At 39.7% G+C, this 13869-nt stretch overlaps 1 protein-coding gene across 1 annotated transcript in view; it reads left to right on the plus strand.

Moving 5' to 3' along the window:
- Aatf (apoptosis antagonizing transcription factor) overlaps positions 1-13869 on the plus strand; it is a 111282-nt gene that overhangs the window by 75577 nt on the left and 21836 nt on the right. Inside the window, exon 11 of the mRNA XM_075991270.1 lies at positions 6835-6906. Coding sequence (XP_075847385.1) covers positions 6835-6906 — 72 coding nt within the window. The remainder of the gene's footprint in view (positions 1-6834; positions 6907-13869) is intronic.

Raw genomic sequence — 13869 nt, forward strand, 5'->3', positions numbered from 1 at the left:
TTTATGAACTTTTTTTTTACTCTAAAAGGGAAATACAGTTTATTGAATGTTCTATTGTTGTCAATGGATGTATAAAATACAGTAGTGTTTCCCTGAAAGAAATAATTAGAAAACAAAGGAAAGATGATTATTTTAGCTTTAAAAAGACAAAGTGAAAGACTTTGAAAATGTTAACAGTATACTTACATGGGATGAGGAATATAATTTTTATGGGAAAATAGAAGTATTTTTGATGTATGAAGATACTCCACTCTGCACTAATAATGAGTCTAAGGAAAGTACAGACAGGGCTGGAGAGATAGTTCAGTGGTTAAGAGCACACACTGTTCTTACACAAGATAATTTTGATTCCCAGCAACCTTATCAGGCAGCTCCAGGGGATCTGATGCCCTTCTGACCTCATGGATGTACACATGTATACATAAATAGATAATAGTAGAAAATACATTTTTTAGAAAGAAAGATACAGACAAAAGACAGAGCAAGAGAGTAGGAACTGACATTTCTATATTTTTAGATTTATGTCCTGAGGCTAGAGTGGGGTAATATCATCTGACAAAAGCTCAGTGTCAAAGAATCTGCTGATAGTTCAGGTGCATGCCAAAAACCATCTTTATATGTATGCTTTTAGATAGATAGCTAATCTTACATCACTAGAGAGCCTTTCTTTTATTAGATTTCCTTTAGACAGATATGGATCTGTTTTACTTTTGAATGTCTTCAGACGATACATGCCTGTAACCTCAGCACTCAGGAGGTGCAGTCAGAAGTATTGTAAGTTGGAAGCCAGCCTGAACTACTAGAGGGAGAAAACCAACTTCACAAAAACAGATTTCATAATCACTTTACCTTGTTCGGGATTTAACAAGACTCACCAGGAAATGCTGATTCAGCTTTGCAGAAGTGCACAGGAGCTACCACTTTTCTCACCGTTCAGCCGAAACTGTTAGAATCTTTCCAGTTTTCTGCTGTGTTGAAATGTGCAGCTCCTGTGCTTCTCTGGGCATTTTTACTGTGTGATTAAGAGGGTGACTCGAGCCACACTGCCTGAGTTTGGGTTCCAGTTCAGACAGTGAGTAGTGCATGCTTTGGGAGACCTTACACTCTTTATGCTGGTTTCTTCATTTGTAAAATGGGCATGATAACCACTCAGAACCAGGTTGTGGTGGTGAGATTAAATGAAGACGTATATGGAGCTCTCAGAATAGTGCTAGGTTCCTGGTAAGCATTGCAGTGTAGCAGTATTGACTGCCATTGTAGCTGTTACTGTTGCTGTCACTCAGAAGACTGCTGGGTCAGTCGGCCACCCTTGTGCTTGTTTCCTTCCACGGCTCCATTCCTTTTTCTGTACCAGTCTGTCTCTTCTTCCCCATGGGGATTTAAAGAATGTTACTAACGGTATGTTATAAATGGCAACTATAGTCTTTACTGTTAGTTCAGGTTACACTCTAGGACTGTGTATAAGACTAGCTTACTGGGGTCTCTCCAGAGGAGCAATTGGAAGACATGGGTTCAAGTCTTGACTCTGTCTGGTCATGCTATTTTGGATCTTTATTCTCTATTCCTCACTGTTCTCATTTATTAATTAAAGGAGATAATCCCTTCTTGATAGATTTGTTATGGGTATTAAGTGAACTAATGTGTAGATAGCTAGTACACAGTAAACATTCTCTTATGTTTATATAATGGTGTTTCTCTTGGGAATAAATTATATCTTCCAAAGAATTGAGAGAGGCCAGCTGTGATGGTATAATCTGTAATCTTAGCACTGAGGAGGCTAACGCAGGAAGATCAAAAGCTTGAGGCCTACTTTGGCTACATAGAGACCCGGCTTCCTAAAAAGTAAAAAAGGAGAGGGAGGAAACAAGAAAATATTCTATATTTTTGTTACTGTGAATTTTTAAATTGTTAGAACCAAGAGCTGTATGTACCCTTGTGCTCAAGAATAGTATTACTTTATCCTTTCAGATAGCTCAACCTCACTACCAACTGCAGTGCCTTGTAGATAGTAGTCAGTCAGAAAGTGCCTTGGATAAAAATGATGATAATACTACAATGATTGGCTGTGACTGTAAGCAAAGCATAGATTTAAAAACCTGGATCTGGAAGTGGCGCACACCAGCAGTGTGCTTGCCGAGAATGCATGAGGCTCTGCTTTCAATCCTTAGAGGAAAAAGAAAAGTCAAGGTTGGTATTGGAAAGCAGGTACTCTTCTGTTATGGTAACTGATTGAGAGCATGGGACTACTGCTCAGATCGAAAGACGTTGGTCAGGATTTTTATTTATCAGGTTGAAAGAAAACAGTATTGTGTGTGGGGATGTATGTGTGTATGCACATGTGTATGAGAGGCCCGAGGTTGACACTGGGTGTCTTCCTCAGCTGCTCTCTATCATTTATATTGACCTAGGCTTTCTCACTTGAACCCAAAGCTAGTCTAGGCAGTTTGCTGGGGTGGGGGATGGGGTTGCTTCCTTTTTAACACAGAATTATACTCTTTTTTTTTTTTTTTTTTTTTTTTTTGGTTTTTCGAGACAGGGTTTCTCTGTGGTTTTGGAGCCTGTCCTGGAACTAGCTCTTGTAGATCAGGCTGGTCTCGAACTCACAGAGATCCGCCTGCCTCTGCCTCCCGAGTGCTGGGATTAAAGGCGGTTATAGGCAGTAATCAGCTATACCTGCTTAGCGTTTGCATGGGTGGTGAGTAGCCAAACTCTGGTGGTTATGCTTCTTTGGCAAACCATTTCCACTGATCAGGATTTTATTTTAATGAAATTTGCTTTTATTATCTTAATTTATGAAGTTAATTTCATTAAACTGCTAATTAGACGTATGTGTCACTGCAATTATGTAACTTGGTAGTGGTTGCAATCCCTACCTGCCCAAATACTCAGAGACATTAAAATCTTATTCTGGCAACATCTATTCAAGAGACATGCTTAAGCAAAACAAGACTTAAGGTTAAAAATAAGAGGGACTGTAGTCAGTAGATCAAGTCTGGAAAAGCAGGCAGACCTTGCAGAGGGTGATTCCTTGCTGTTGGTGGGTGCTACATTAAGGTGTGCAGCCTGCATTGGAAGACTGCAAGGTGCCGCGTCCCCACTGAACCATGAGAGACTGATTAGACCAGGTGGAAGCAAAAAGAGTATTATTTGTATAAACATTTGCCTGTTTGAGATAGTGGGGCCATCTTGGGAATTTCAGGCTTAAAGTGAAGGTAGAGGAATGGCAGGCAGTGAGGCTTGGTGTGCAGGTGAGTGCTAGATCACAGCCCCTCTCGCAGTTTGGGCTTTGTTCTGTTGACCACCATGAAGCATTTAGAGATTCCATGCAGAGAAGTATTGTCATCACTCTAGTGTTTTAGAAAGACAATTCTAGCGTTTTGTGAACTAGGACTAGAAATTTTTGAGAGCAAGGGCTTGATGAAAGAGCTGATACGCTGAACCATGAATTCAGGTGAAGACTTAATATTTCATAGTGACCTCATGTGAAGATTGTGAGTAGGCTAGAATGGTCACCAGCATGTGCTACAAGGAGAAAATCTGTTTTGTTTTTGTTGTTGTTGAGAGAAAGAGTGGATTCTGTTTAGAATATGTTAAATTTCATACAACCTTGAAAGGTCTTTTTTTGTTTGTTTGTTTGTTTGTTTGTTTGTTTGTATCAAGGACAGGATTTCTCCACTGTAGCCCTGGCTGTCCTAAAACTCACTCTGTATGCCTGGCTGGTCTCGAACTCAGAGACTCCTGCCTCTTCCTCCTGAAGATGGTTCTAATCTTTTTAGAGACATTTTTAATTGAGAAGAGTATGTATATTTATTGCTGGATAGTTTAGAAGCAATTTAATTGCATTTCCTCAAACTGTATAATATGACAAGTCTATAATGAGAAAAACAGAACCCCAAGAGATATCACATATATGAGATTGATAGAGGAAGAAGAGTTCATAAAGAATGCTGAGGAGGCGAGACAAAGGCAGCCTATTGTTCATGGGAGTGTTTACCATGACCAAAGTGCCTGGAATGTCAGAGTCACCAAGATCTTTTCCCTTCTCATCACTCTGTCAACACAAATATTGAGATAACTCTCTCTCACTCGAACTCACTATGTGGATCAGGCTGGCCTCGAACTCACAGAGATCTACCTGCCTCTGCCTCTTTAGTGTTGGAGTTAAAGGTGTGTGCTACCACTACCTGGGTACTCAAGAATCTTTTGGCTTCTGTGAAAGACTAGAAGCAACAGCCAAAGGGCTTTCCATACTAGAAATGTTTCCCTCTTTGTCTCTCCCTCTCTCCCTCCTTTCCTTTCTCTCTCTAGACGGGGTCTCACTATGTAGCCTTGGCTGACCTGGACCTCTCAGTGGACCAGGCTGGCCTCAGACACAGAGATCTACTTGCCTCTACTTCTTGAGCACAACTCTTAGTGTATGGTTTGTTTCATAAAAGCCTTTAGTATACCAGTTAATATGTTGGCCAAAGTCATGCATAATTCTAGTTACTAGCTAAATGTAGAGGGAACCAGAGAAGTAGAAAATCCCCGGTGGAACAAGCACCACAGCAGATATTTTGTTTCAAGTTTTTAAAAAATGTGTGTGTGTATTCCTGTGTGGCAGTAGCAGTTGACATCAGCTGTTTTCGCTATTGTTCTCCACAAACTTGAGTTTGCCATTTTGGCTAGGCTATCTAGTCATCAAGCTTCCAGGAAGCTCTTGTTACATCACTGCTCCAGTACTGTGGTTACAGGTACCTCACTATGCCTGGCATTTCAGTGGATTCTGGGGATCCTAACTCAGATCCTCTGTTTTGCACATCAAACACTTTACTCCTTGAGCCACTACCCCAGCTCTATATAGCAATACATTTTGTAGATAAAGCCCACAAGTAGATACTAAACCAATGGGCAAAAAACATCTGAAGAGAGCCAGGATAGTCTCCGTGAGTATGAGACCTACTGGTCTGCATAAGTGAGTTCCAGGCCAGTTAGAACTACATAATGAGACCCTGTCCAAAAAGAAAAGAAAAAGTTTGAGGGGAAACAAATATCCTCATGGTCTCAAATTATTGTTAGTATACACAAGGCCCTGTACTCAGTCCCAGTATCACTGAAAACACAGAAAAAAAAATCCTTTTTGAGTCAGGTGTGGTGATTCACACTTATAATCTCAGCACCCTGGAAACCAGGACAAGAGGATTGTTTCAGTTTTATGACCAGCCTGAATTACAATATGAGCTCTGTCACAAACAAAACTTTTAATTTTTACATTGTGTAAAATGTTTGTAAAGAAAAGAAACTAGGGGGCTGGAGAGATGGCTCAGTGGTTAAGAGCATTGCCTGATCTTCCAAAGGTCCTGAGTTCAATTCCCGGCAACCACATGGTGGCTCACAACCATCTGTAATGAGATCTGGTGCCCTCTTCTGGCCTGCAGACATACAGACAGAATATTGTATACATAACAAATATTAAAAAAAGAAAAGAAAAGAAACTATATAGATGTCTTTTTATATGTGGTATAACATATACATAACAAATATTAAAAAAAGAAAAGAAAAGAAACTATATAGATGTCTTTTTATATGTGGTATAACAACATTAAATAAATTCTATAGACACAAGAGCACTCTAAAGGTATGAAGACAGTGCAAACTATTAAGCACATTCATTTGTTGCTTACCAAGAGGGGGACCTGTTAGGTGACCTACTTACACATTTACAGAAAGCTAGTTATTGTAGCCTATGACACAAAGACTGTGTAGCCATCACTAACCAAAATATTATATGTGGGGGATAACTGCATTGCAGTTTCATTTTTAAACTGTGTTTGTGCATGTGGGTATATATTTTTTTTCTGTTACTCTTGAGTTGAAAAAAATTCATGCTGTTATTTTGTAAAATTCATTTGTTGAAAAAAGAATGAAGTTTGGGAGGTTTAGATATGTGTGATTGAAATGGGACTTATTTGATATCTGTAAAATGTTTCTAAAACTGTAATAATTGTGCATGAGGATATTTATTGGATTTTTGTTTTTAAATGTTTTGCTCAAAAAGAAGTTTTAGGTATTTATCATGTTTTTGGTTGTGGGGCAGTCATCTAAGCTTTTTCTAATAGGAAGATTAAAAGGGGTACATTGTGGAATTCTCTGGTATAATCTGATTTGTATTAAGTGGTATATTTAATTCACTTTATCTGGAAATTTCAAAGACTGTTTACAAAAATACATTTTATATATTGCCAGGAAGTACAGGTGCAGTAGATTAAATTTCATGACATCTCAAACTAAAAATTGACCTCAGAGTTGTTCCGAACTTCATTGTGCTCCTTCAGGTAAAGGTGGGATTGTGAAAGAACCAGCACAGTTCCTGTGGAGATGATAGAGTTGTAGGAGTCTTTCCTGGCTGGGGAACCAGTATCAGTGAATGGCATTGTTGGCACTGCCTATTCTTTTGCCAGTCCTCTTGCTAGTAGGTGACTTATAATGGCACCGAAAACTAAGATGCACACAGAGGAGGAAGCTAATGTAGTTGGGCCCTCATTGATTTTTATCTGGAATAATAGTTAAAGGTTTATGCATGCACAAAGACACAAATGTATTGTTTCCCCTCCTATTTAGCTGTGATTTAGATGTGTCTATGTTTAACTGTGATTTTCACTATTCTATTAGCAGACTGTTTCCTATTGCATTAAGGGGAAAAGAGAATACAGTTGCAAATGCCTGTGATCTTTCCCCTCTCCACCCTGGAACCCAAGTCCATGGGATCACTCATGGGGTTCAATTGGTAGAATATGTTTTCTTTGCTGAGTTAATGATTGCTAATGTTGCTGTCTGTTTTCTTGCTTTATTTAGGTTTCATGTCCTTAGCAAGCTCCTGAGTTTCATGGCACCTATTGACCACACTTCAATGAATGATGATGCCAGGTGAGCAGTAGATTACTTTTATATCTCAAGTGGCTTCATGAGAGCCTGGTATTGACCAGTTCTACAGCCAATTGCCCTCCTGTTTCTTATCAGTTATTGGCATTGAAACAGGGTCCTTGTCATGTGTTTACTCCCATGATTACTATAAAGCCAAATCAAAATTTCCATAAATCTCAACACTGCCACTTAGTGGTTTTGTTTTGTCTCAGCATTAGTCCACTGACCTGGGTCATCAGAGCCCCTGTTCATGGCAAAGTCAGTGCTCTGTGTGTTTTGCTGTGTGCATATGCTCTCTATGCAACACTCGGGAGTGGACGTGTAGCTTCTGTTGTGTTTGTTAAAGCTGCTGTTGGGGATTACAGACTTTATTTTTTTTATAAAAGAAGTATGTGTTCATGAAGCTGAAATGATAGGATATATCCAGGGGAAGTGTTGTTATTCATTATTATTCAGAGATAGCACTTTATTTTTATTTGTTTTAAGGCAGAGTCTTATTACGTAACCCAGACTGGCCTAGAACTCAGAGTTCTGCCTGCTTCTGTTTCCCAAGTGCTGAGATTAAAGACATGTGCTATATTAACTTACTTTATTTAGTTAGTTAGTTGTTAATTTATTTTTATTTCTTAAAATTCTTAGCTCAGGCAAGACTAGAACTCTATATAGTCTAGACTGGCTTGACACTCATCCTTCTGTCTTATTCTCCCAAGTGAAGGGCTTACAGGTGTTTGCCATCTCACACAGCTAATTTAAAAAATTAATTAATTAAAAGAATAATTTCTTGTGCTAGCATTTGGAAGGATGGGACAAGTGTATTTCTGTGAGTTCAAGGCTAGCCTGGTCTACATAGCAAGTTCTAGACCAGCCAAGGGTTGCATAGTGAGTTCCTGTTGAAGAAGGGAGAGGAAGAGGAGGATGAATTATCTCTTTTCTATTTATTAATTTGCATTCTACTCTAATGAAGAGAATCCCCTTTCTTGTATTTATTTACCATCGAGTGATCCATTTATAGCAACATGGGCTCCTGCTTTCCTGTCTTACTCAATGAATTATTTTGATATTAAAATTGTATAGATTGGTGGAAGCCCCTTCAAGCTGGTTAGTATCCTTTTGGTATGACACCCGACATTCTTTGTTTCCTTGTTGTTTGGCACATGATACTTAAAGTTTATCTGTTTTGTTTGGTGGTTTGTTCTTAGACAGGGTTTCACTACATAGCCCTAGCTGGCCTGGAACTCTCTTATAGACCAGGCTGGCCTCCACCATACTGGACTTATCATAGCTATCTAATACCTTTCTTGTGCTTGTTCTGGAATTACTCTTTGTTTGTTTGTTTTTTGTTTTTGTTGTTTTGTTGCTGTAGTTGTTTTTAAATTCCGAGACAGGATTTCTCTGTGTATCCCTGGCTATCCTGGAATTCCCTGTGTAGAACAGGCTGGCCTCAAACTAACAAAGTTCTCCCCGCCTCTGCCTCCCGGGTGCTGGGACTAAAGGCATACACCAGCACTACCTGGCCTGTGAGCATTTTTATGTCATTAAAATAATTTTTAACTTTAATCCCAGCACTTGGGAGGCATAGTCAGGCGGATCTCTGTGAGTTCGAGACCAACCTGGTCTACAGAGCTAGTTCCAGGACAACAGGCTCCAAAGCCACAGGAGAAACCCTGTCTCGAAAAACCAATAAATAAATAAATAAATAAATAAATAAATAAATAAATAAATAAATAAGATTTTTAAGGGGCTGGAAAGGTGGCTCAGAGGTTAAGAGCACTGGCTGTTTTTCCAGAGGTCCTGAGTTCAATTCACAGCAACCACATGGTGGCTCACAACTGTCTGTAAAGAGGATCTGTTGCTGTCTCCTGGTATGCAGACAGAATAATGTATACACAGTAAATAAATAAATCTTTTAAAAAAATAATAATTTTTAAGATTCAAATGACTTGGTCTATATAGTGAGTTTCAGGACAGCTAGGACTTTCACAGAGAAATCCTGTCTCGAAAGACCAAAAAGGAACAATAAATAAATAAATAAGTAAAATTACTATATTTTTAAACAATTTATTCTTATTTTGGAGCTGGAGAGATGGCTCAGCAGTTAAGAGCACTGGCTGCTCTTCCAGAGGACCTGAGTTCGATTCCCAGCGACCACTTGACAGCTCACAATGTATTCTTACTTTATGTGCATTGGTGTTTGCTTTTTTGTTGTTTGTTTTTTTGTGTCTATGTGAAAGTGTCAGATCTTGGAGTTACAGACAGTTGTTAGCTGCCATGTAGGTGCTGGGAATTGAACCTGGATTCTCTGGAAGAGCAGTCAGTGTTCTTAACCGCTGAGTCATCTCTCTGGCCCCCGACTATAATATTTTTATATCGTTTAGCCATTCGCTGACTGGTAGACATTATTTATCACAAATAATGCTGTGGTGGTATTTTAGTGTAAACATTTGCCAAGTGGTTGTAGGTTGGCGTGGTTTTGCCAGGTGTCACAGGTAGCCTTTCAACTTGCTACCAAACCTCATCAGATCACTTTGCCTCTTGCCTGTGAAAATAGTAGATCTATGGGCATAGGCAAGCACAGTTGGCTGTTTTTCATTTGACTTGTTTGATTATAAAGTAGCTTGTGAATAATCCTACATACCCTTGTATCTGTTTTGTGACCACATTTTCTCAAGTGCTTTAGAAGTGGATGCCTAGGTATGATTGCCTTTTTAGTGGCTTTGGATCTAATCATTTGAAAGTTCCAAAGTAAAAGCTGAGTGCTGTTATTCACATCTGTAATCCCTGCACTTGAGAGGTGGTGGTGAAAGTATCAAGAGTTCAGGGGGTTGGGGAATCCAGTGAAGAGATGACTTAGTGGTTAGAAGCATGTACTGCTCTTCCAGAAGACCTGAGTTCAGTTCCTACCAACCACGTCAGATGGCTAGCAATTGACTACAATTCCTGCTTGAAGGGGATCCAACTCTTTCAGCCTCTTCAAGCTCCTGCATTTACATGCCCATACCTACACACAGAACACACACAAAATTTTTAAAATTGAAAGTAAATCTTTAAAAAAAAAAAAAAGATCGTGGAGACTAGAGAGATGACTCAGTGCTTTCAAGGACCCGGTTAGATTCCCAGCACCCACATGGTGGCTTACAGCTATTTGTTACTCCATTTCCAGGAGATTTGACACCCTCTTATTGCTTCTATGGGCACAGACACATATGGTACACATACATACATGCAGGCAAAACACTTGTACACATAAAATTAAAATAAAATATCTTTAAAAATTCATGATGAGAAGTCTGGAGAGAAGACTCAGTAGTTAAAGTGCTTATTCTTCTTTCAGAGAACCTCAGTTTGGTTCCTAGCACCCAGGTTTAATGGCTTGCCAACTGCCTGTAATTTTAGCTTCAAGGGAGTTCATGTCCTCTTCTGGTCTCCATGGGCATCTGTTTGCATAAATGTGCATACCTGCACAAATAAAACTAAATTAAAAAACATAATAAAGGAGAGGGCTGGAGAGATGTCTTAACAGTTAAGAGTACACACTACTCTTGGAGAGAACCCAAGTTCAGTTCCCAGCACCTACATCAGCTGTCTCACAACCGCCTGTAATACTAACTTTAGCTCCAGTAGTTCTGATGCCTCTGGGTTCTAAGGGTGTCTGCGGTCAGGTGCATATATCTACACACATACAGACATACACACACTTAAAAAAGTGAAAAACAAATCTAAAAAAACAAACACAAAACTATTCAAGGCTGTTCGTTAACTACATAGTAAGTTGGAAAGCTAGCCGAGTTACGTGAGACCGTATCTCAAAAGTTGTAAAGTAAATTAAGTGTGTCTTTGTTGTCCTGTCTGAAAAACAAGGGAAAATGTATTAATAAGAAAGCTAGGTGTTATTTTAGAATCAGGCTTTCTCTGAGTAGCTCAGATTGGCCTTGAACTTAAAATTATCCTTCCTCTACCTCTTGAATACTGGAATTACAAGGATGTACCACTATACCAGTTTGAGGTTATATTATTAGCTCAGACAGTAAATGAATAGTAGTAAGTTCTTTTGAGTACATTACTGTGGAACCATTTAGAGTCCAGTTTTCCATTTCTTAGTTGGGAGCTCTCTTTTCTTTCCCTCTGTCCCTTCCTCCCTTCCCTTCCTCCTTTCTTCCTCCCCTACCCTCCTTTCTTCCTTTCCAGGCTCTTATGCATCAAACACTGGCCTCAAACTTGCTATATGGCAGAGGATGACCTTAAACTTCAGATCCTCCTGCCTTTACCTCCTAAGTGCTGGGATTACAGCTGTGCACTACCATGCATTTTTTTGTTGTTGTTGTTCAGTGCTGGAGATTGAAAGGGTTTCAAGCATGCTAGCCAAGTACCATACCAACTGACCTGAATCTCTAACCCTGCATTTTTCTTATATTACTTGGTACCCCAAAGGTTCTTTGTTTCTCAGAATGTTATCTATACTTATCCTTTTTAATGCTGTATTACATGCTGCACTTGCAAATTATTTGAAAAGCCAGTCATGGTGGTACTCACCCATAATCTGAGCACTTGAGAAGCTGAGCCAGGAAGATCAAGAATTCAAGACCAATCTGTCTCATACAATGGGACCCTCATCTCAAACCAAAAACAAAACAAAAAAAGTATTTGAGAACGAGTGCAACAGTTAGAATCATTTGATACTGGACGCTTAAGAAGCATAGGGCTAGAGCTGCTTACATCTCTTGGTCTCTCCTGACCCTGTGGTCCTAAGGTAGATGCCAGCTTTAGTCACCAAACATCTACTTGAGACGGAAAGAGGAGGAAAGAATGGTGCCAGCCATATCTGTGGGCTCTTGTTTTGCGTAAAAGCTTTCCCTGAATTCCTTGCAGCAGCCCCCCCCCCCTTTTTTTAATTCCTTTGACCAGGTCTGTGATGCATTGCCACCTCAGATAGAACAGTAAAGAAGAAGGGGTTAGGTTTGCATCATTTGGTCAGCAGACCTGTAACACTCTGTAGTTAAAGGATTGTTGTTGTTATTGTATAATAGTTACCAGCATCTTTCTTTTGTCGATTAGCTCCATGATAAAGAAGTTGACAATGGGCTTGTGACTGGAGAACTGAACATTTGTGTTTTGCTGTTGTTTTGTTAGTTTTAAAACAGGGTCTGTTTGTAGCCCAGCCTGTCCTGGAAAGGCTATTGTGCTCACTATGTAGACCAGACTGGTCTCGAACTCAGATCTGCCTGTTTCTACCTCCTGAGTGCTGGGATCAAAGGTGTGCGCCACCACACCCTGCACTGAGCATGTGTTTTCTCACAGGGCACTCATTCATATTGTGTTTCCTGAGGGTGAAGTGTTCGTCCTCCGCTCTGGCTTTGGCCTCTAAATGAACTATGAGTACTGTAACTGAAGATTAGCATTTCTCCTTCTAGAATCAAAGCTTCTGGGACTGGTAGTCATTAGTTTACCTTAAGTAAAGAAGGAGAGAGCAGCAGCGTGACCTCTTTTGTGAGTTTTGTTTTTGTTCATTTGAGAGTGTCTTGCTGTGCATCCCATGCTGGACTTGAACTCATAAACTTCGTCCATCAGCCTCTTGAATGCTTGGATTGCAGGTGTATGTATGCCACCATGATTGGCCCTTGTTTTGTTTTTCTTCAGTAGGAAAACTAAATTGAAAGTAATGTGGTACAGTCAGGACACTGTAACCATAGGTTTTGTATCTAGATTCAGCCGACCTTCCACTGAAAAAATTTAGGCCCTGGGAGATAAAGCATGAGGACTTCCGTTGGAATCCCCAGAACCCAAGTAAATTCTGGTGCAATAGTGTGCATCTGTAGTCCAGTTCACTTACAGTGAGATGGGAAATAGGTGCAAGAGCATCCCTATAATTTAATGGGCCAGCTAGCCTGGAGTACACAGCAGTGAACAAGAGACCTTGTCTAGTACAAGGTAGACAGGGCTAGCAAGATGGCTTATTGGGTAAAGGCTCTTGCCAACAAGATAGATACGAGTTTGATTCCTGGAACCCACATGGTAGAGGGAAAGAATTGACTTCCAAAAGTCTTCCTCTGACCTCCTCACAGATATACCCACATATAATACAGTAAATAAGTATAAAAAATAAAAATAAAACAAGGTGGAAGACAAAGACTGACACCCAAGGTTGTCCTGACCTCCACGTAGATACCGTGGCATACATGTGCCTGCACTCACAGTCTTGAGTTTTGTGCACACACATACACATACATGCACATACATAATAAAATATTTAAAGAAAGAAAAATTATATATGGTCTTGGAGATATAGCTTAGCTGTAGGACACTTGCCTAGTGTGCCTAAGGTTGTGGATATGATCCCAGATCCACTAAAATGGGATGGAAGGGAGCGGTGAGAGAGGGAGGGCAGTTATTGTTGACTGAGGCTGCTTGTTCATTTCCTGGCTGCTCAGACCCAAAATAATCACACAGAAACTATATTAATTACAACACTGCTTGTTTAATAGCTTATGCCTATTTTTAGCTAACATCTTAAATTAACTCATAATTCTTGTCTGTGTTAGCCATATGGCTTGGTACCTTTTATCAGTGAGGCATTCTCATCTTGCTTCCTCAGCATCTGGGTGACAACTGCAGACTGAGCCTTTTCTCTTCCCAGAATTCTCATATTCTGGTCTCCCCACCTATACTTCTTGCCTGGCTGCTGGCCAATCAGCATTTTATTAAACCAATACAAGTGACAAATCCTTACAGGGTACAAGACCATTGTCCCACAGTAAGTTATGTATGTAGAGAACATGCCTTTCCATGGCATTATACTAAACATTACAGTAAATGATGATTACATAGCTCATATAATACATACTGAATTCAATAGTAAGTAGCAATGCTTAAATCTAGTAGTTGGCAGAAGTTTACGCAAGTGCTATACTGTTTTATATAAAACTAAAGCCTCTGCAGATGTTGTCATGAATTCAAAGGGAGATAGTTGTC

Source organism: Microtus pennsylvanicus, chromosome 11 (assembly GCF_037038515.1).
Source record: "Microtus pennsylvanicus isolate mMicPen1 chromosome 11, mMicPen1.hap1, whole genome shotgun sequence".
NCBI lineage: Eukaryota > Metazoa > Chordata > Mammalia > Rodentia > Cricetidae > Microtus > Microtus pennsylvanicus.